This window comes from Neomonachus schauinslandi, chromosome 11 (genome assembly GCF_002201575.2).
Source record: "Neomonachus schauinslandi chromosome 11, ASM220157v2, whole genome shotgun sequence".
NCBI lineage: Eukaryota > Metazoa > Chordata > Mammalia > Carnivora > Phocidae > Neomonachus > Neomonachus schauinslandi.
This window is the reverse complement of record NC_058413.1, coordinates 45,884,363-45,906,028: the sequence shown is the minus strand read 5'-3', so window position 1 is coordinate 45,906,028 and position 21,666 is coordinate 45,884,363. Positions and strand designations below refer to the sequence as shown.

Genomic DNA, 21,666 nt, shown 5'->3' with positions numbered 1-21,666 from the left:
TATCAAGGGAAGAATAGGAGTGGGTTGACAATTGGAAAGGGAAATGGAATCAAGAGAGGATTTTTTTTTTAAGATGGGAGAATGTATGTGGATGAGAATAATGTAGTAGAGGGAGAAAATTTGATGATGCAGGAAAAATAGGAGAGGGTTGCTGGAGCAGTGTCCTTAAATAGATGAGAAAGGTAAGATCCAGTAACCAGTGGGGAGGTTGGCCCTTCATGGGAACATGGTGGAGTTCTGGCAGGGCCTTGAAGTTGGGTAGCAAGTATAAGCATAGCTCTGAAGGGAATGACAGTATGTGCACATAGTCAGTTACAGTATTGAAGACCTTCATGAAACTTTTTGCTGTCTTTAAAAATTGCTGTTTGAAAATTAGATATTGAAGGTACCGTGTAGGCAGGAGTGCAAGAAAAATACCAGTATGGTAGGTATTCTGTTTATGGCAAGAAAGGGGGTGGGCAGTGTGGTATAATATCCACTGAAACCAAATTTGTGATATACCAAAAGATTTTATAGTGTGGTTATACTGAGGTTAATTTTGAGATTTTGCAACTCATAAAGAATGTTTAAGCATTTTGTTTAATTCAAACCCTAAAAATGCCCTAGTTTGACAGATTGACTATTTTTTTAGCGGAAGTTCGTTTAGGAATGGGCCATTGCTTTGTGAAACTTAACAAACTGGAGAAAGCTCGTCTGGCATTCAGCAGAGCCCTGGAACTCAATTCCAAATGTGTGGGAGCATTGGTTGGACTGGCTGTACTAGAACTCAACAATAAAGAGGTATGTGAATGAAAAAATTCTTTTGTGACTGATCTGTCAGGCTCACTATTCCTTATCTACAACTCTTGAGACCAGAGTGTTTTAGAGGTCAAGACTGCAGATAATAGAAATGTAATATGATGCCTGCACTGCATAATTTGTAACACCCAGGGATTAGGACACCACCCCAAAGGCAAACTTATATTTCTTTGTCAGAAGGAGTGACTCTTCACACTAATAGGGTAACCTCACAATTCAGGTAAAGTTTTGCCCCCATGTAAGCTTGCTCTAAGATTACCAAACAACTTGTTTTTTAAGAAGTTTTTAGATTTCAGAATTTCACATAAGCTGTGCAATGTATGTCAGTTTGGAATGCTTTCCATTGCAAGTAACAAAAAGCCTACTGCAGTGACTTAAACATGAGGGTTTTTATCGTCTACTAAACCAGCTATCTAAGGTCTTGGATTTAGCACCTCAGTATTCTCAAACCCAGAATTTTACATCTTTCTGTCCTTCCTTAGTATGTAGATTTTCCTCCTTGTGTCTGTCACCTCATAGTTGCAAGATAGCTGCTGTATCTCCAAGGCTCTCATTATTTCATCAACCTTATATAGAGGGAGGAAAGGGAAAGGATAAATGGCTTTCTCTTAGAGCAGTTCTATCCCCATCACGCTTCCCCTTGTATATAATTGTCTAGACAGGGTTATCAGAGTTTCTCAGCCTTAGCACTGTTGACTTAAGGAGCTAGATAATTTTTTGTTGTGGGAAATTATCCTACCCATTGGTAGGATGTTTAGCAGCATCCCTGACCTCTGCCCAGTAAATGCCAGCACGTCCTCCCTGTTGTGATAATGAAAAATGACCTCATCCCCAGTTTAGAACCACTGCCTTAGACTGATCCCCAGAGAAGGGGAATAGGTTATCTTGACTGGATTAGATCAACCATCATTCATCCCCTGGGGCTTGAGAAGAGGAAGAGGGAACTTTCCTTCCTGAAATTAAAAGATCACAAGCTGTAAAGTCTGGACTCTATTTAAACAGAGTAAGGGGGGTAAACTGGCTGTTGGGTAATCCACAGACATCTGCCACATCAAGACGACAGCCAGGATCTATAAAAATACCGAAGGTGACTGTTTGTGAGGGAAGTTCTAACAGTTTAATTCACTATTTGAAATTTGTTTATCCCTGCTGAAGGTTAACTGAAACAAGAGCTATATTTTGGTGTCTGAACTCAGATTTATGTAACCTTATTTCTTCAGACTATAAAGAAAACTTCGGAAAAAATGCTAATTGAGTAATGGCCCTGTTGTCATTGTTTTTCTTTTAGGCTGATTCCATAAAAAATGGTGTCCAGCTTCTTTCCAGAGCCTATACTATTGATCCCAGCAACCCCATGGTATTGAACCACTTGGCAAATCACTTTTTCTTCAAAAAGGTAGGAGAAGCCAATTTATTAAAGTTGTTTGCTTTTAAATCCTGATTTGTTTTTCTTTTCTGCAGTTGATACTTTGTTTTTTTAACTTGGAAAAAAATTGAAAATGTCGAGTTTTTTTTCAAATTAAAATTTGTATTAGTTAATTGGGGGTGGGTATGTTTGTTCATTCACTCATTTAATATTTATTGACCCTTTATACTGTACCCAACACTGCAGTAGACATGTGGAGACCAGTAAAGTATCGTTTCTGCACTCCGTTCGGCTTTGTAGAAAACACAGACATGTAAACAAATGTAAATATAGAAATAAAGGTCTCTATCTTGATGTGGTAGAGAAACGAAAGAGGAAGTAACCAAGTGGTTAAAAAGGGTTTTCACCAAGAAGGAAAAGCTCTTGAACTAGGTTTTTAGGAGGAGGTCTTCAGGTAGTTGAAAGGGGAAAGGCACAGATGTAGAAATAGTCTCTGGTTTAGTAAAACCATGGCATATGGTGGGCTCATGCTAGATAATGCATTGGGTCCAGATAGTGAGGCACTTGTGTGATATAAGGAGTTTGGACCTACTTATGTAGGCAGCCAAGAAGTCATTAAAGTTTTTGTTTATTTTTGCATATTGATCAAGATGTAATTTTTTTTTTTTTTTTAAGATTTTATTTATTTGCCAGAGAGAGAATAAGAGACAGAGAGCATGAGAGGGAGGAGGGTCAGAGGGAGAAGCAGACTCCCTGCTGAGCAGGGAGCCCGACATGGAACTCGATCCCGGGACTCCGGGATCATGACCCAAGCCGAAGGCAGTCGCTTAACCAACTGAGCCACCCAGGCGCCCCCAAGATGTAATTTTTAAAGTTGCCACTAATTCTGTAGAAGCAATGGTATTTTAGATTTCTTGAATGCTAAATCCAAGATTTCATTGGCAAAGTTTTTATACAGTAAGTACGAAAGTTTTACTTCCCATATGGAAGTACTAAATTGTACTAGGAACTTTAATTAAATAGCAGTTTAATTTAAAAAGTTCACAGGACTGTATCAATCCTTATTTATGATAGCATATCACTGTTATTATTGCTATTAATATGCAGTTAATACTTACTAAATATCAAGTGTTATTAAAAGTGAAATCCATGGGGGTGCCTGGCTGGCTCCGTCAGAAGAGCATGTGACTCTTGATCTCAGTTTGAGCCCCATGTTGGATGTAGAGATTACTGAAATAAATAAAACTTAAAAAAAATGTATTCCATGAATTTGTAGAATAGTCAGAGGTAGTTAATATTATCCCCATTTTGTGGATGAATAATTGAGGCAGAGGTAATAGCCTAAGGTCATACAGCTATTAACCATGATGCTTTATTCCCTCTGGCTATAGAAGCATACTCCCCATTCCTAATGAATTATTATTATTATTTTTTTAAAGATTTTATTTATTTATTTATTTGAGAGAGAGAGAATGAGAGAGAGAACACATGAGAGGGGGGGAGGGTCAGAGGGAGAAGCAGACTCCCTGCCGAGCAGGGAGCCCGATGTGGGACTCGATCCAAGGACTCCAGGATCATGACCTGAGCCGAAGGCAGTCGCCTAACCAACTGAGCCACCCAGGCGCCCTTCCTAATGAATTATTAATTAGCTTTATGCTGTAACTGTTATAGTAGGGAAAGGCAACTATTTAGGGAGAAGATGGAAATGTATCTTGTAAGTACTTGAAGTGTTATTGTTTCAGATAAAAGAGTTACCCAAGTATGCTTTTTACTGAAAAGAAAAAGGACTAATAATCCTAAATATTTGAGTACATGTTTAATAATAATTGCTCACAGCTGTTAGGACAGCTTCCTTGAACCAATTGAAAATTATTCAGTTTCTAATTTTCAATGCTAATCACCCTTCCACTACTGAAGATAAAGTCTTGTTCTTTAACAAACTCAAAACCTTTTAGATTGTGTACGTGAAATATGTAAATCAAGCCAATCTATTTGAGTGTTACTGAACACCTGATATGTGATCAGCACTGTGAAGTCATCTTTCACTGACTATGTGTACTAAAGGTTTACAGAGCATGCTAACATGTGTTTTCTTGATCTGTCATTAGAGCAGCCCTAGGAGGTAGGCAGGATATTTCTGTTTCCCTTTCTATGGATAAAGAAAATTGAGACTCAGCAAAGTTAAGTAACATCACTTGCCAAAATTCACTCAGCTAGCAGGTAGTACAGTTGAGATGTAATATTTTAATTCTCTGCCCACCACACTACATTGCCTCCCCTATAGAAGAATCATTTACCTGGGAAGAAAGGTATTATTAATTAACTTTCCAGACACCAGTAATTAAGTAGTAAAGTGAGTTTAGAGATGGGAGCTATGATTACTCCTGGAGCAATTAACACAGACTTCCAGAAAAAACTGGGAATTGAGCTTGGTTTTTTGATCAGAAAGAGAAGCAGCGAAAATGCAGATGGGAGGGGCTCCTGGGTAGCTCAGTCGTTAAGCGTCTGCCTTTGGCTCAGGTCATGATCTCAGGGTCCTGGGATTGAGCCCCATGGGCTCCCTGCTTAGCAGGGAATCTGTTTCTCCCTCTCCCTATGCCCCTCCCCCTGCTTGTGCTCGCTCATGCTCTCTGTCAAATGAAGTATTTTTAAAAATAAATAAAGTAAAACAGCAGTCACATTATTATTCCTAATTAAAAAAAAAAAAGTTGAAATTGACCATTGACCAAACAAAGGCTTTCCAGACCAGATTACTAGTCAAATGGATAAAACATCCCTATTAAAACCAGAAAGTTGTTTCCCACCCCTGATGTATGAACTCTGACTTTGAGACTCTCAGGAGATTAGTTCTGTAATCCAAATTAAGTCAGGTCTAATGGGAAAGTCATGACCCATGCATTCGAAGAGAGCTGAATTCAAATCCAGTCACTTAAGCTCGCTACCCTCATGTGTTAGAACATTTCCCTGGAGTCAGAAAAAAATTAAATCCAGATTCTAACTTTTCCACCTAAGACAACATACTTTATTTCTTTAAGCCTCCATTTCCCCATCAATAAAATGGTAATAATGATACTCTGCAGGGTTTTTGACTGAGGCTAGAATAATTATAAGTATCATACCTACCACAGTGCTTAGTATATAATAGTTCTCAATAAATTGTAACTGCTTCCTCTACTAGTAATAAGGGACTTAACCTCTCAGATTTTCTCATCACAAAAATAGGGCTGATACCTCAAAGGATTGTTGCAGGATTAAATAAAGTAATAGATGTGATGGGTAGATGTTAAGTTCTAGGTAAATGAATTTATCTGCAAGGGGAATGAGAAAAATGATTCGTAATTCTGGATATGGCACTGTTATTGGTAATTCAGTGAATACATTTTAAAAATGAAATTTGAGGAAGGCTTATGATTGAGACTGTTGGAGTTGTTTGAATTAACTCAGTTGATTTCTGGATCTCATTGTTCAGGATTATAGTAAAGTCCAGCACTTGGCTCTCCATGCATTCCATAATACAGAAGTGGAGGCTATGCAAGCAGAAAGTTGTTATCAGCTGGCTAGATCATTCCACGTTCAGGTAAGATCATTTTAAACCTTCTCTGAATATCTAATTCTTGTGTTTCGTAGTGTTTCAAGTCTTTTAAAAACTTTTGTACATGAAAAAGAAAATAAACGTCTGTAATACACTGTTGGTCTTGTTTTATTTTCATTTTTTAGGAAGATTATGACCAAGCTTTCCAGTACTACTATCAAGCCACACAGTTTGCTTCATCCTCTTTTGTGCTGCCATTTTTTGGTTTGGGACAAATGTACATTTATCGAGGTGACAAAGAAAATGCATCTCAGTGCTTTGAGAAAGTTTTGAAAGCTTATCCTAATAATTATGAAACTATGAAAATTCTTGGCTCGCTATATGCTGCCTCAGAAGATCAAGAAAAACGAGATATTGCCAAGGTACTTTTAAAAAATTGTAGCTATTTTCTCATAGTTATCACTAGACTGTCATGCCTCATTCTTGTTATTGCTAGTAGAGATATGATGGAAGCAGTTTTGTTAGCCGAGCTTGTTCCAGTTGAAATAACGAACAGTTGACGTATTAAACAAGGTAGAGTAGCTACCACTTTTTACTTTGACAGCCTGTAGTTGCTGAATTAAGCCTGCATCAGCTTAATGACCTCTTTTATCCCAGGGCCATTTGAAGAAAGTCACAGAACAGTATCCTGATGACGTTGAAGCATGGATTGAATTGGCACAAATCTTAGAACAGACTGACATACAGGTATTTTAGCAGTGTTTTTGGTCTTCTACCTAATGTGTTTTTTGAAAGTGTGGTATAATGTTTCTCCCTTTTATTTTCACTTACCCCTTATTGTCTCCACCATGAAAATACAGGGTGCCCTTTCAGCCTATGGAACAGCTACACGGATCCTTCAGGAGAAAGTGCAGGCCGATGTCCCACCAGAGATTCTGAATAATGTGGGTGCCCTCCATTTTAGACTTGGAAATCTAGGGGAGGCAAAGGTAGGGAACTGGAACTATTCCCTTCTTCCATACTGTCAAGTTGAATGCACACTTTTTTAGATATATCAGCTGTCTTTTAACAATTTAATTTTCTTTTCTTTTTCATAGAAATATTTTTTGGCATCATTGGATCGTGCAAAGGCAGAAGCTGAACACGATGAACATTATTATAATGCCATTTCTGTTACAACATCATATAATTTAGCCAGGCTGTATGAGGCAATGTGTGAATTCCATGAAGCAGAAAAACTATATAAAAACATCTTACGGGAACATCCTAATTATGTTGACTGTAAGAATTGTGAACGTTTTTTTTTTTTTAAGATTTTATTTATTCATTTGACAGAGAACACAAGCAGGAGGAGCAGCAGGCAGAGGGAGAGGGAGAAGCAGACTCCCCACTGAGCAGGGAGCCCAATGCGGGGCTCGATCCCAGGACCCTGGGATCATGACCTGAGCAGAAGGCAGATGCTTAACCGACTGAGCCACCCAGGCGCCCCAAGAATTGTAAACTTTTTTTTTATGAATTAAAATTCCCACAACAGCAGCAAAAATTCAGCCTAAAAAAAATCTTTCTTAGAACCAATAGCAAAAAAATGTGAAGGTTATAATGTCCCCTTTTCCTTCAAGGCAAATTTATGACCTTAAAAAAAAAACCAATGCAGCTTCACTTAAATTTATGCTAGAAACTAAAAGAAATAACTGAAAACCAGTTGAACCATATATTTCATAGGGTAGGTGATCTTCAGTGGGTCAGCTACCTTTATTAGACTTTGAACAACAACTTGACTTATTTGGTGATGGATGGACCTTTATGATGCTCCTGCTCTGATTTCGTATTAACATTTTTGCAATGTTTATAATAGTAAGAAAGAGCATTGTTTTACTTTGAAATAATTACTAGTAAAATATCCTACCTTGAGTTTTTACACACTAGACATTGTAAAATTTGGAAAGCTTTTTGTAATTTATTTATTTGACAGAGAAAGAGCGAGAGAGGGAACACAAGCAGGGGGAGTGAGAGAGGGAGAAGCAGGCCTCCTGCCGAGCAGGGAGCCCGATGCGGGGCTCGATCCCAGGACCCTGAGATCATGACCTGAGCCGAAGGCAGTCACTTACCCAACTGAGCCACCCAGGTGCCCCGGAAAGCTTTTAATTAAAAATAATTTACAATACTGTACTTCCCTTAAAAGAATCTAAAGCTATGATATTTTGACTCTAGTTAAATCAGGAGCTATTAACTTGGCCTTGCTCATGCTGTTATGGATGCAAAAGTGATTTAAAAAAAAAATAAGGTTTTAATTGAATGCCAGGCTGAATTTGAATTGGTTTGATAGGCAATAGTAAGCCATTGTTCGTTGCCTGAGGAGAGTGACATTTTCTGGAGAAAATAACTTATATTTGTGTGACACTTTCTTACTGTTCTTTAAGTGGAGTTAGAGCCCAGATTTTCTAACTAGTAATCCCTAGTAGTCTGTGCTTTCACTGTTTTGCCATATGACAAGCAGCTTTTTAAGAAAAAGTGACAGTGCTGTGCATCAGAGAGAAACTGGAAACAGAACTGCTCCAAGCTTCTTAAGTAACTTTGGTGGAGATGAGGACTTGGACCGGGGTGCTAGCCTTGGAAATAGAGTGGCAGAGATAAATTTTTTCATAGAAATGTTTTTTGGCATCATTGGATTTCAAGCAGTGAGACTTCATGGTGGCAGAGTTGTTCTTTAACTTGTTAGATTATTAATTTGTTTTTTTGCTGCTCAATATTTTTTCACTTGTGGGATTTTTCTGTTCACTGTATGAATGTAATAAAATGCAATCATTTTGAAAGTATGACTTTAAAATTATGATCTTTTATAGCTAATATTTTAAACATAAAAACTTTTAAATGTATGTTTTCAGGCTATTTGCGCCTAGGAGCTATGGCTAGAGATAAAGGAAATTTTTATGAGGCTTCAGATTGGTTTAAGGAAGCTCTTCAAATTAATCAGGTTGGTAGTATGAACTCTTAGGTTTGAAAAACAATTTTCCCACCTTTTTTTTCCCCTAGTAAATCAGTTTTTCATTTTAATGTCTATCATATTTCTAGTATCTTGACATCTCCCTGTTTAATTTTTACTTGTGAAAGATACTAGAGTGTAGAAGTTATCTAAACTTTTTGATTGTGTCCCACAGACAGATTTTACATCATAGCCTAGTACACACACGTGTGTATACAAACTAAAATGAAAGTGTTGAAATCTTTATGTGCTGTTGCCTTGTGCTGTATACTGATGACCTTCCTATATTCCATTCTGTTGCATTTCTTATGCTGATAATTACACACTAAATTGATTTTACAATTCATTCATCCATCTCCACTCTAAATTTGTAAATGTAGCTTGTAAATCTCTTCGGTAATCAGCTATCATGGAAAAGTGATCGATGTCTCTGAATCCAAATTACAGATTTTGATTCTTCACACATGTGTGTTTCAGGACCATCCAGATGCTTGGTCTTTGATTGGTAATCTTCATTTAGCAAAACAAGAATGGGGTCCAGGACAGAAGAAATTTGAGAGGATATTAAAGCAACCATCCACGCAGAGTGATACTTACTCTATGCTGGCCCTTGGCAACGTCTGGCTCCAGACTTTGCATCAGCCCACCCGAGATCGAGAAAAGGTAATTTCTCTTTGTCTCTTTAAAACAAAGCTGACACTTGACTCCTGCTTGAATTTTGTTTTATAACGTTTATTTCTTTTTATAGGAGAAGCGGCATCAAGATCGTGCTCTGGCCATCTATAAACAAGTACTCAGAAATGATGCAAAGAATCTGTATGCTGCTAATGGCATAGGTGATTATAAGACGTGGCGTCAAGTGTGAAACAAGTGCCTTCAAAGGAGTGTTTGTAGATCGTAATTGCTCCCCAAACGTAATAAACAGCAGGACTTTGAGTTGTTTTTCTGGCTACAATTAGAAAATTCTTAAATGTAAGCCTTTTTATGATTTTAGGAGCTGTTTTGGCCCACAAAGGGTATTTTCGTGAAGCTCGTGATGTATTTGCCCAAGTAAGAGAAGCAACAGCAGATATCAGTGATGTGTGGTTGAACCTAGCACATATCTACGTGGAACAGAAGCAGTATATCAGTGCTGTTCAGATGGTAATAGCATGTCTTTCAAGATATTTTTATATTGTGTTCATTGTTGAGCAAATGTTTTCTTACCCATTCTGACCCTGTCGTGGAGCTGTGTGCTGTTTTTGATTTGTGTCTGTTCAGAGACTTATATAATGTTAAGTCCAGTCTTTGGTGTCCAGACAGAGATAGGAGTCCTGGTTCTACCCCTAATCACATGCCTTGGGCAGAGGACATCCTCTCTGAGCCAGTTTTCCCATTTGTAAAATGGAGATCGTGTACCTTAAATTCACAGAATCGTATGAGGATCCAGTATGAAAAATACTGGATACCAAACTTGTCACTAACATGCCTAGTATATCGGTAAATACCCAGAAGATAGGAGGATTTAATATTTATTTCCTTGTTTCTTCTTTCTCAGATTAAATGACATTTTGGAAAGAAAGAGAAAAACTCCATGGGGATTAGTTTTTCATCACTATAGAATTTTGTTAGGCTTTTCATATTTGTGGAGTGCTTGAACTTGAAGTAAAAGAGTCATATTTAGGATATAGGGGTGTCTGGTTGGCTCAATCGGTAGAGCAGTGACTCTTGATCTCAGGGTCGTGAGTTTAAAATCTTTAAATTATATATATATTTAGCATCTATAGCATATTAAAATGTAGAAAAGTTCTTAGGCTCTGTGGGAAATAGTATGGTCAGAAAAAACAAGGTTCTTTTTTTTTTTTTTTCAAGATTTTATTTATTCATTTGAGACAGAGAGATACAGAGCGAGAGAGAGAGAGAGCATGAGCAGGGGGAGAGGCAGAGGGAGAGGGAGAAGAAGCAGGCTCCCTGCTGAGCCAGGAGCCCGATGTGGGACTCGATCCCAGGACCCCGGGATCACGACCTGAGCCGAAGGCGGACGCCCAACCATCTGAGCCACCCAGGCAGCCCAGAAAAAACAAGGTTCTTACCAGAGGTAGAAGACAAGCACAGTCAGACTCCTGGAAGTGGTTAACCTTTTTTTCTAAGAATGGTGGGTATTGTTTTCAAACTCAGAATATTTGAAAGGCACCAGTGACAAAGATTTATAGAACCCAGATTGCATATGGTAGACTCAGAGGTGGTGTTTTTGGAGGTGGGACTTCCTGAACTGCAGAATGATATGTTGCCTTTTAAAAATGCAAATTAATTACTAGGGATATTCAAGGGGAAACTCTCTAGCCACCTTCCTTGAAAAAGATCATACCTATGACAATAGGTTCCATGGTCAAAAAGTGAAGTGTTCATGGCAAAATTGACACCAGGACTGCTATATATTGGTTTTACCAAGAAGTTAACCAGAACTGTGAGACTTCACATGCTCGTTGCCAGTAGGTTCCACCAATCCTAAAGAAAGGTGGTAGAGAGTATAACCGAAAGGAGCCAGGTGTGTAACTTTTAATAAGTTGTCAGCTGATTCTAAATAGTATTGCTAGAGATAGGAAAAGGCCGTCCAGTCTATTTATCCTTTCAGTGTTGGTCCAAGTTTCAAATGGAAAAACTATTTTGAGTATCTAGTTGTGGGTTGTTGTTTTGTTTTTTTTTTAATCAGATTTTCATGTTGTGAAAATGTATCCTGGTGAATGTCAAAAATCATTCTCAAATTATTCTTTAAAATTAACCACTCAAAAGGTAAAACACCTTTCACATAGCTTTAAAATCACTTGAAATCTTGTTATGACAACATTATTTAATCCTTACTGTATTTTAACTAACTTTTTCTTTTATTATAGTATGAAAACTGTCTCAGAAAATTCTATAAGCACCAGAACACTGAAGTTGTGCTGTATTTGGCCCGGGCACTCTTCAAGTGTGGCAAGTTACAGGAGTGCAAGCAGACTTTGCTAAAGGTAAAAAGGAAAATTCATTATTCTCATTTAGTTCTATTCTGCATTGTATTTTTTTTTAAATTCTATTTTGTGCATGTTCATATCTATATCTATATCTATATCTATATATCTATCTAACACTCTATTTGGCTAAAATCCTTTTCACGTCTTTCGATTATATAAAGTATTTGTTTTGTTTCTTACTTATAGGCTAGACATGTGGCCCCCAGTGATACAGTACTTATGTTTAATGTGGCCTTGGTCCTGCAAAGATTAGCTACCTCTGTTCTGAAAGATGAAAAGAGTAATCTGAAGGAAGTACTGAATGCTGTGAAAGAACTGGAGCTTGCACATAGGTAAAGATTTTGTAGAAACAACTTTTGAAATGTTTTGTTTCTTTAAATCCATTTGTCTCAAAAGGTGCTGAAAACCACTTCCCTCAAGAGAATCATTTTTTATTAGAAGCATTCCAGTGATTTTTAAGCCAAAGCAGACAGCTGCCACCAGGTGGCGCCAAACTGTGGCCAGGTTCCTGCCAAATTTGTATCATGTAGCGTCCCCTAGAACTGGCTGGCTAGCTTTGCAAGTTTGCCCCAGATTTTCATTAATCTAACAATAAAATGACCCAGCATTTTACACACTTGAAATTTTTAGGCTTCACTTATATTGGTTTTATTACTTATACTGGTGTGTCTTTCATGGGATACTAATTTTCATAGGGCTAAGATTATTAAAGCCTGTCCTCATAAATATTGAATAGGTTTATTGAACTTAGCTCAAAGTTTATGTACCTTCATAGGATTTATTTGGTAATTCAGTTTGTGGTGAAATCAAAGCCTGACATCTCTTCAGGTTTTGTCCAACCTTATTTAAATTCTTATATAAGCATTCCTTGCCTTTCCTGGTACATTAGTTGTGTTTTCATGGCCTACACCTCCTAAACTCCATGCTGACATATTTAGTAAATACAGTGGTTAGTAAATACTTGTTGCTTGAGCTGATTTTTGGTTATTTATGAATTTACTGATAATATTAAATATGACTACTTAACTTCATGGACTTGTTTTTTATTAAACATATTGAGTGTTATAATGATGAGTCTTTTTTTAAGTGCGTTTCATATATAATTTTTTTTTTTTTTTTAATTTATTTGACAGAGAGAGATACAGCGAGAGAGGGAACACAAGCCGGGGGAGTGGGGGAGGGAGAAGCAGGCTTCCCGCTGAGCAGGGAGCCCGATGTGGGACTCGATCCCAGGATCCTGGGATCATGACCTGAGCCGAAGGCAGACGCTTAACGACTGAGCCACCCAGGCGCCCCTGTTTCATATATAATTGTATTGAGATGATAGCCTTTCATGTATCAAACAGGTTCATGTAAGTCAGTAAACCTGTTCTCAGACTGTTTTTGTAAAGCGGATTAAAAATGTTAAAGAGCCTGTTTCATTAGAATTTTTTTTTAAGTGAAGTATTTTATTTTCTCATTCCATTTAGATACTTCAGTTACTTGAGTAAAGTGGGAGACAAAATGAGATTCGATTTGGCCCTTGCTGCTACAGAAGCCAGGTAATGTTACTTCTTCTGGAAGGTGACTTTGGGTGAGGCAGTGATGTCAGTGTGCACCGGGTAGCCTTCCAGGGGTCAGTCTTTCCCACTTCTCTGTGGGGCTCCCCAGCCTGGGTCAAGCTTTTTTCTAAGGGTCCTTTCAGGGAATATGACAAAGTCAATTTAGTACAAGTATTTAAGTTGTGTGGAGAAAATACTTTTCTATCTATCCTGACTCTTTTGAGTCACATGTGAAGAGAATGTTGAAAATCTTTATATTTATGCTTGGAGAGGACGCTTATAATTTGGAAAGTTACTGTAATTGACAGTCTTGACTTTGAGAAACTTAAGTTAATTGTGCTAATTAAAATATCCCTTAGATATCAGCTAATGATCCTGCTTCAGACTTTTTAGTTTGTGTAAGGAAAACAGATACTCTTGAGTTTTTGAACAAAATACTAATTGCATTCATGTCTCTCTGAATCTGAAATGTTGTAGGCAATGCTCTGACTTACTGAGCCAGGCCCAGTACCACGTGGCCCGGGCACGTAAACAAGATGAAGAAGAAAGGGAGTTACGGGCCAAACAAGAGCAAGAAAAAGAACTGTTAAGGCAGAAACTTCTTAAAGAACAGGTACTTATTGTGTTTGCAGTTATACTAGAACTAAAGAATTGTGTGCATACATACACCTTGTATGTTAAAAAAGAAGTCCTTCTGATGGTCGTCATGATATTTTTTCAACATAACATTTTGATGCAGTGTTTTCCTACTCTTTTTCCCTCCTAGGAAGAAAAACGTCTCAGAGAAAAGGAAGAGCAAAAGAAACTTTTGGAACAGCGGGCCCAGTATGTAGAGAAGACCAAAAATATTCTTATGTTTACTGGAGAGACCGAAGCAACAAAAGAAAAGAAGAGAGGTGGTGGTGGTGGACGGGTAAGGTGGGACCCCTGCTAATACTGGTGGCCGCATTCCCTGTCGTTTGACTCCCAGAAGCGAGTATCATTGGTTGTATTTACTCAGTGCTTAGTTCTTAAGTTTGACTTCCTCCTTTGCTAAGAGACAGTCTTCCAACCCAGTGCTTTCAGTAGTATCCTTAGAAATTCATTCCAAGGGGGTGCCTGGGTGGCTCAGTTGGTTAAGCGACTGCCTTCGGCTCAGGTCATGATCCTGGAGTCCCGGGATCGAGTCCCACATTGGGCTCCCTGCTCAGCGGGGAGTCTGCTTCACCCTCTGACTGTCTCCCCTCTCATGCTCTCTCAAATAAATAAATAAAATCTTTAAAAAAAAAAAAAAGAAATTCATTCCAGGGTTAGTCCAGTACGCTGTACCTTGTAGTGGCCTGAGTAGTTGATGATTTTTGATATCTGAGCAATTTACCCTAATTAGAAGTCTTTAACGTTGGGCTTCGTCAAATACAAGTTCCTTGCAACTTGGTAAAACAAAAGATCCTTTGTTTGTTAAATGACTGATAGGATGTGGCCTTATTCCACCAGCCAGGAGAGAACTGATTGTAGTCTTGTTTGGATTTCAGCGTTCTAAAAAGGGAGGAGAGTTTGATGAATTTGTCAATGATGATACCGACGATGACCTGCCTATATCCAAAAAGAAGAAGAGAAGAAAGGGCAGTGGTAGTGAACAAGAAGGCGAAGAAGAGGAGGGTGGCGAGAGAAAGAAGAAAAAGAGGAGAAGGTATTACCAGTGTGTTGTGAATAGCCTCATGAAGGTGACAGACAACCTCTCACCTGAATCTTTCTTGTGTTAGAATTCATGAAACCTGGTGATCACTTGATCTTTGCAGACAGTGAAGCCTTTTGTTCCCCCACTTCCTACTTCAATCATAATAATCCTAAGAAAGACCCCTCCACACCAAATCCCCTGAGTACTTGGAGTCGCCACACATCTCCACAGCTTCCTGTGAGAGCTGCAAGTTAGTCATCATTGCCTTTCTGATGTCTTCAAAATTGTAATATTTATTTATGGGAAAATGTATGCAGTTTAGAATGAGAAAACCGGGTATGTCCACACTAAGTGTCCACGTGCAACCTTAGGAAAGTCAGTGAGCCTCAGTTTCCGTTACGTAAAATGGTAATAATGATGCCTACCTCAAGTTTTGCTAGATGTATAAAATGTGAATTAATGTGAAAGAAGGGCCTTTGAATCTTCTAGTGCCATTTGCTGTTAAGATAAGCGGTATCGTGCCCGTCCCTCACCTGGAGGTGCCGCTGAGCTGTCCTGTTCCTCTCTCGTAGTGCTTCCTGTCCAGGAACCTCTAGTTGGCTATCTTAGCGAGACCTGTTCTTCCCAGCCCTTTGCTGCCTCTACTTAGCAAAGAACCCAGTGAATTCATTCAGACACAGACCTGTAGAATGGAAGCTATGATAGGACCTCAGTAGGCCCGGAATGAGTAGCTGGGAAGGAAGGAAGAGGAGAGGAAGGATGTAAGGTCTGGAGCCTGGGTCTTTTGTCCCATTCTCTATCCCTCCACCAAGTGCAAGATTCAAGCTTACCTTAGATTAATAAGAGGACTCAACAGAGATGTAATTATTTGGTAGACATCACATAAATCCATGGTGTTTGCGGACTCCTGAGCTGTGTGCAGCAATTACAAATGATGGCCTTTGCCCTTGAGGAGGGACAGTATGGTTGAGAGCACATGTAGAGAATAGTATTCAGAATGAAAATGTGTTGATCGGGTGCCTGGGTGGCTCAGTTGTCAAGCATCTGCCTTCGGCTCAGGTCATGATCCCAGGGTCCTGGGATTGAGCCCCGCGTCAGGCTCCCGGCTTGGCGGGAAGCCTGCTTCTCCCTCTCCCACTCCCCCTGCTTGTGTTCCCTCTCTTGCTGTGTCTCTCTCTGTTAAATAAATAAGTAAAATCTTAAAAAAAAAAAAAAAAAGAAAAGAAAAGAAAATGTGTCAATGACAAAGTAGTCTTAGACTTTGTAAGTATGAGTGATTCTTGACAGGCTTTCTTTTGATGTCCGCTATGTAAGACCTCCAAAGGGAGAAGAAGGATCTGACGATGACGAAACCGAAAATGGCCCCAAACCGAAAAAGCGCCGTCCCCCAAGAGCAGAGAAGAAGAAGGCTGTAAGTTTATAATACTGTGGTTTTCATCCCCGTTGTTGGCAGGGAGGATTGCACTACACCAGAATACATTCTTTTTTTTTTATTTGACAGAGAGAGACACAGCGAAAGAGGGAACACAAGCAGAGGGAGTGGGAGAGGGAGAAGCAGGCTTCCTGCAGAGCAGGGAGCCCGATGTGGGGCTCGATCCCAGGACCCTGGGATCATGACCTGAGCCAAAGGCAGACACTTAATGACTGAGCCGCTCAGGCGCCCCCACCAGAATACATTCTTTCCCTGCAGTTTCTTCAAGCACAAATGCTTCTTTTTGAAATGTATTAGGCTGCTGTTTGATTGTTATCATTACATTGCAAACTTAGTTTAATAAGACATCCTAATGTAATGTAACCTCAGAGTCTTGAATAATCTGTTATGTTTGGTCTTCTTTCTTTAGCCTAAGCCAGAACGTCTGCCTCCTTCAATGAAGGGCAAAATAAAATCGAAAGCCATAATATCGTCAAGTGATGATTCTTCAGACGAAGATAAACTTAAAATTGCTGATGAAGGGTAGGAATTGTTCCCTTAGTGTATTCTCCTAATGAAAGATAAAAGTGGTCACTGTGCCAGATGTCTTCCCTCCAGTTTCTTAGAATGTCAAAGCTGGCAGAAACCTCAACACACATCTTATTCTAACCCTGTCATTTTGTCCTGTCACATGTTTGTTCCTCAGAGAAGAAAACCTATTTTGAAATCTTATTTCTCCGTGGATATTAGCTGAAATTTGCTGGATGGCATCCTTCTATTTTTTTCAATAGTGAAATTTTCTTTTATTTTACTATATTTTATTATTACTGTTTTTTGCTGTTTTATTTCATTTTTTAATTTTTTTATTTAAATTTTAGGGAGTTAACATCCAGTGCAATATTGGTTTCTGGAGTAGAAGTCAGTGGTTCATGACTTATATACAACACTCAGTGCTTATCACAAGTGCCCTCCTTAGTGCCCATCACCCATCTAGCTCATCCCCCACCCACCTCCCTCCATCAACCCTCAGTTTGTTCTCCGTTGTTAAGAGTCTCTTATGGCTTCTCTTTCTCCTTTTTTTCTTTTCCCCCTTCCCATATGTTCATCTGTTTTCTTTCTTAAATGCCACATATGAGTGAGATCGTATGGTATTTGTTTTTCTCTGACTGACTTATTTCACTTAGCTTAATATGCTCTAGCTCTGGATGACATCCTTCTAAATGGAATGTATCACTTTGCTATACTACCAGACCGGCTAAAACTGTTAGAGTAGCCTGATCCTGCTCACGTGGGGATGGGACTTTCTTGACCATTTCCTCCATTGTGGGGCAGTGGTGACTCAGCTCTGCCTGCTCCGTGAAGGGCTTTCCTAGACGACTTGTCCAGTACTCTCCTTTAGCTCATGGCACACCTGGAAAAGTAGTCTTTGATTTTACTTGTCCTAAACTTGTCCCTCAAGCTGGAGGTTCCCCCCAACTTGGATTCGCAGAGTGGGACTCTGAATGCTGTACCACACTGTGTATTTCTTCTGATGGCCATCATTTCATTCATTCATTCCACAGTCACTTGAACATCCCCTGAGAATTCTCTGAGACAGTGTGCTGAGTGCCAGGGATACAGAGGAAAGAGTCAGACTCTGCCCTCAAGGAGTTTATGCTTTAGAGGCAGTGGAGAATAACAGATAAACCAAAAACCGAATTATCGTGAGATAAGTGTTATCACATAGTTTCCTTTATTGCTCTCTGGGGACTATACCTAATTTGGAGTTCAGGGGAGGGTTGTAGGAGACAGGCTTTGTAAAAGGAAGGCTGTTTGAGTTGAGTCTTGGTTAGCATGTCGAGGGAGCTAAGGGTGCTGGCCTCATAGGTAGCGAGCTTTAGGGAGCCATCTGTAAAGACTTGGCAGTTCCGCTTTTCTCTGAAGACACTGGTTAACATACATTGGGGTTGATTTGCCCTTTGCCCACGGTGTTACCCTGGCCAGTGGTGAGAGGCATGCACGAGCAGAGCAATGAGATGTCTGGTTTTAGAATGAGCATTGTTAAAATGTGTAGGCAGAAGGGTCCACGTGACAGGCTGAGCTACTGCTAAACTATATCTGAGGTCAAGACCATGTTGATTTGAGCCACTTGTATCAGTTAAACTTGGTCCTGACCATCATGAAGTGTTTGCTTATTTGGCCAGGTAGAATGGTAGGAATTAGATCCCAGGAGCCCACTGGCCTTTAGCATATATACAGAATGAATATACAGTGTCCACTTCTTAGTCACTCTTCATGTTCACCCAGGGTGACCTGAGTTACATATTGTATGTCTAGGTTTCTTCTTTCAGATTTAAGCACAAAGAGCCTTTCTTTAGTCATGCAGAGATGGTTTCATATCCGAACAGAGGGATATATTTCATCGTCTTCTCTCTTTTTAGACTGAACCCTGTGGGATTTAATATTCCTTTCCTGGAATCTTTGTCATGGAGACCAAAACTGAGGAATATGCCACAGGAGCAGTATGTCCTCCTGTCCAAAGCTCTGGGCTGTGAGCCACTGTCACAGCAGTTACGGGAATGCTCTTTCCCCCAGAGCCTCCAGGAAGCCAAGATTTCCTGGGTGCCACCAGCTGGGTGCCACCAGCATTCCAAGCATAGGTACAAGTCCCCTTCCCTTTAACCCATCAACTGATAAGAAGAGGGGACCTCAGAGCAGAAGTAAGCAAGCTATAAAAGCCTTTTAGCCCCAGCTTCTTCTCTTAAGTAAGTCTTGTGTTGGTGGAGGGCCCTAGTGCAGGTCGTGGTTAGAAACAGTGCCTTTGCTCTTCAGGTGTATGATAGGACGGGGACAAGTCCCACTCATCCAGCCTTGGGAGAGCGTTAATTCCTCAGAGTCTACAGCCAAGCAAGATCCTGGGTTTCACCTCTGCTGCTGTGAATTTGTTTATAGAAATAAATTATCCCTTCCTTTTCATAATTTTATGTATGAAATTGAGAAGTGCTTCATTCTGATGAAAGGTGCCTGATACAAGCCAATCAGAGTCCTCGTTTATTGTTTAAATGTTGTGTTATAATCAAAGTGCCGTATTTTTTCCTTACAATCCTTTTTTTTTTTACTGTGAAATACATCAAATTTACAAAACAGGACACGGCACAAGTACCACAAAATGAACACCTGTGTCAACACCATCCAGGTCAAGAAATAGAACAGTAAATGCCCTGATGTTTTGAAAGCACTCTGTGCTCGTTGAGCTCCCCTTGGTCGGTCTAACCCGCCCTTGTCTTTACCAGGCATCACCGAACCAGCAACAGCAACAGCGACTCGGATGAGGGCGAGCGGCGGAAGAAGCGGGCCTCCTCAGAGAGCGATTCTGATGAGAACCAGAACAAGTCTGGCAGCGAGGCCGGGAGCCCCCGGAGGCCCCGCAGACAGCAGTCAGATGAGGATTCAGACAGTGACCAGCCAGCCAGAAAGAGAAGGCCCTCGGGTTCTGACCAGTCTGACAATGAGTCTGTGCAGTCCGGGAGGAGCCGCTCTGGAGGCTCAGACATGGACTCCCGCCCCGCTTCTCCGAGCGCCGAGTCCGATCACGATTCCGAGAGAGGCTCAGATAATGAGGGCTCTGGCCACGGCTCTGGAAATGAATCCGAACCAGAGGGATCCAACAACGAGGCCTCGGATCAGGGCTCAGAACATGGGTCAGATGATAGCGACTAGGTTTTATGTCATAAATAAGCTTCATCTCTGGAGGAAACTTTTTTAATATATGAAAGCTGTGATAAAAACGTTTCAGATGTTTAGTCAAACAGTTGTGAAATTTTTCCTAAGGCAGTTTTTTTTTTCTACCCATTTGTATATTACTAAGCCCCAAGAGATATTTCCTGTGCTAGAGTCCAATATTTGAGTCTCTTGAGCAAATGAAGAATGTGACTATTCTTCATTATGGTACAATTCCACTTGTCATATGTGAAAACAGCAGTAAAAATAAACCCAGATGCTAAATCATTCCTACAGAGGTTTGACTGAAACTGGCAGACATCTCATCATCTTGTATGTTAAGCAGCATACTGTTCTGGTTTTTATTGCAATCTTTTACTGAGTGGTGCAGGAAACTTGGTATTAATGTCTTTGTTCCATTTTGAGATTGAGAATATTTTTATTTTCTGGACAAAGAGAGATCTGCTGTATAATTGCACCAACGTACAAGTAAAAGGAAGGTTTTCTTCAATATAGTGTAATACTGCAGCCATGTAGATAAGATCACAGATATATAATTTGTTAGGTTGAATAAGATGTGGAAAAATGCTTTTCTGTTAGTAGAATGCAAAGACCTACATAAGCCACACAATAAAATTCTTTTACCAACTTTTATGGGTAACATCGTGTCATTTGTATTTGCTCAGTACATTTGTATATGAAAATTGAGCATAAACCAACTATGCAAGTATTTGGAAGAACCTGAACTAAGCTGAAGGTTGTTTACTCAAAACTTATCATTTTTTTAAAGATTTTATTTTTAAGTAACCTCTAAACCCAACATGGGCTCATACTTACAACCCGGAGATCAAGAGTCTCATGCTCCACCAACCCAAGCCAGCCAGGCGCCCTAAAACTTGTATAATAACTTTATAGATCTGTGGGGTTTTTTTAAGATACATGCTAGTACTAATTTCAGTAGTACTAGTTTGTTTTCAGTAATCCAGTGATTAATTTATGAATAACATTTTTATGTTGCACTGTACAGTTCGTAAGAAAGCTGTAATTAGGGGCACCTGGGTGACTCAGTTGGTTAAGAGTCTGACTCTTGATTTCAGCTCAGGTCATGATCTCAGGGTCGTGAGATCAAGCGCCATGTCGGGCTCCACACTGGGCATGGAGTCTGCTTAAGATTCTCTCCCTCTCCTCCTCCCCTCGCACTTTCTCTCTCTCCCTCAAAATAAAGCATTTTGGGGCACCTGGGTGGCTCAATCAGTTAAGCATTGGCCTTCGGCTCAGGTCATGATCTCAGAATCCTGCGATCGAGCCCCGCATGGGGCTCCCTGTTCAGCGGGGAGTCTGCTTCTCCCTCTCCCCCAACCCCTCCCCCCTGCTCATGCTCTCTCTCACACCTACACTCTCTTAGTCTTTTTAAAAAAAAATAATAAAAATCTCTTTTAAAAAGCTGTAAATAAATTTAGTCAATAAGTATATTAGACATTGAGAATGCAGAGATAAAATGTCTTTCCTGCCAAAAATAGAGAAGTAAGTTCATTGTCACTATGATGTGAAAAGGGTAATGTTTGTACAGGTTGTGGGTGCAGAAGGGAGATTGAAGTCAAGGCAACGTTTCCTGAAGGTCGGGAGACCTTCAATAACTCAAGGTACCAGGCAAGTGGAGAGTCAAGGGAGGGTGTTCGAGGCCGT

General features: G+C 39.8%; 1 protein-coding gene across 2 annotated transcripts in view; it reads left to right on the top strand.

The window, feature by feature from the left end:
- Window positions 1-20,629, top strand: part of CTR9 (CTR9 homolog, Paf1/RNA polymerase II complex component) — a 28,924-nt gene extending 8,295 nt beyond the window's left edge. Inside the window, exons 6-25 of one of the 2 annotated variants that reach the window (XM_021685773.1) lie at window positions 632-780; window positions 2,087-2,194; window positions 5,634-5,741; window positions 5,882-6,118; window positions 6,354-6,443; window positions 6,557-6,685; window positions 6,794-6,977; window positions 8,582-8,670; window positions 9,157-9,342; window positions 9,428-9,515; window positions 9,674-9,822; window positions 11,553-11,669; window positions 11,859-12,004; window positions 13,142-13,213; window positions 13,691-13,826; window positions 13,980-14,126; window positions 14,725-14,882; window positions 16,185-16,281; window positions 16,712-16,824; window positions 19,554-20,629. In XM_021685773.1, the coding sequence (XP_021541448.1) occupies window positions 632-780; window positions 2,087-2,194; window positions 5,634-5,741; window positions 5,882-6,118; window positions 6,354-6,443; window positions 6,557-6,685; window positions 6,794-6,977; window positions 8,582-8,670; window positions 9,157-9,342; window positions 9,428-9,515; window positions 9,674-9,822; window positions 11,553-11,669; window positions 11,859-12,004; window positions 13,142-13,213; window positions 13,691-13,826; window positions 13,980-14,126; window positions 14,725-14,882; window positions 16,185-16,281; window positions 16,712-16,824; window positions 19,554-19,980 (2,930 nt within the window). In that variant the 3' untranslated portion in view covers window positions 19,981-20,629. The remainder of the gene's footprint in view (window positions 1-631; window positions 781-2,086; window positions 2,195-5,633; window positions 5,742-5,881; window positions 6,119-6,353; window positions 6,444-6,556; window positions 6,686-6,793; window positions 6,978-8,581; window positions 8,671-9,156; window positions 9,343-9,427; window positions 9,516-9,673; window positions 9,823-11,552; window positions 11,670-11,858; window positions 12,005-13,141; window positions 13,214-13,690; window positions 13,827-13,979; window positions 14,127-14,724; window positions 14,883-16,184; window positions 16,282-16,711; window positions 16,825-19,553) is intronic. The other variant, XM_044919843.1, reaches the window with a different exon arrangement.
- The last annotated feature ends 1,037 nt before the right edge of the window (window positions 20,630-21,666 follow it).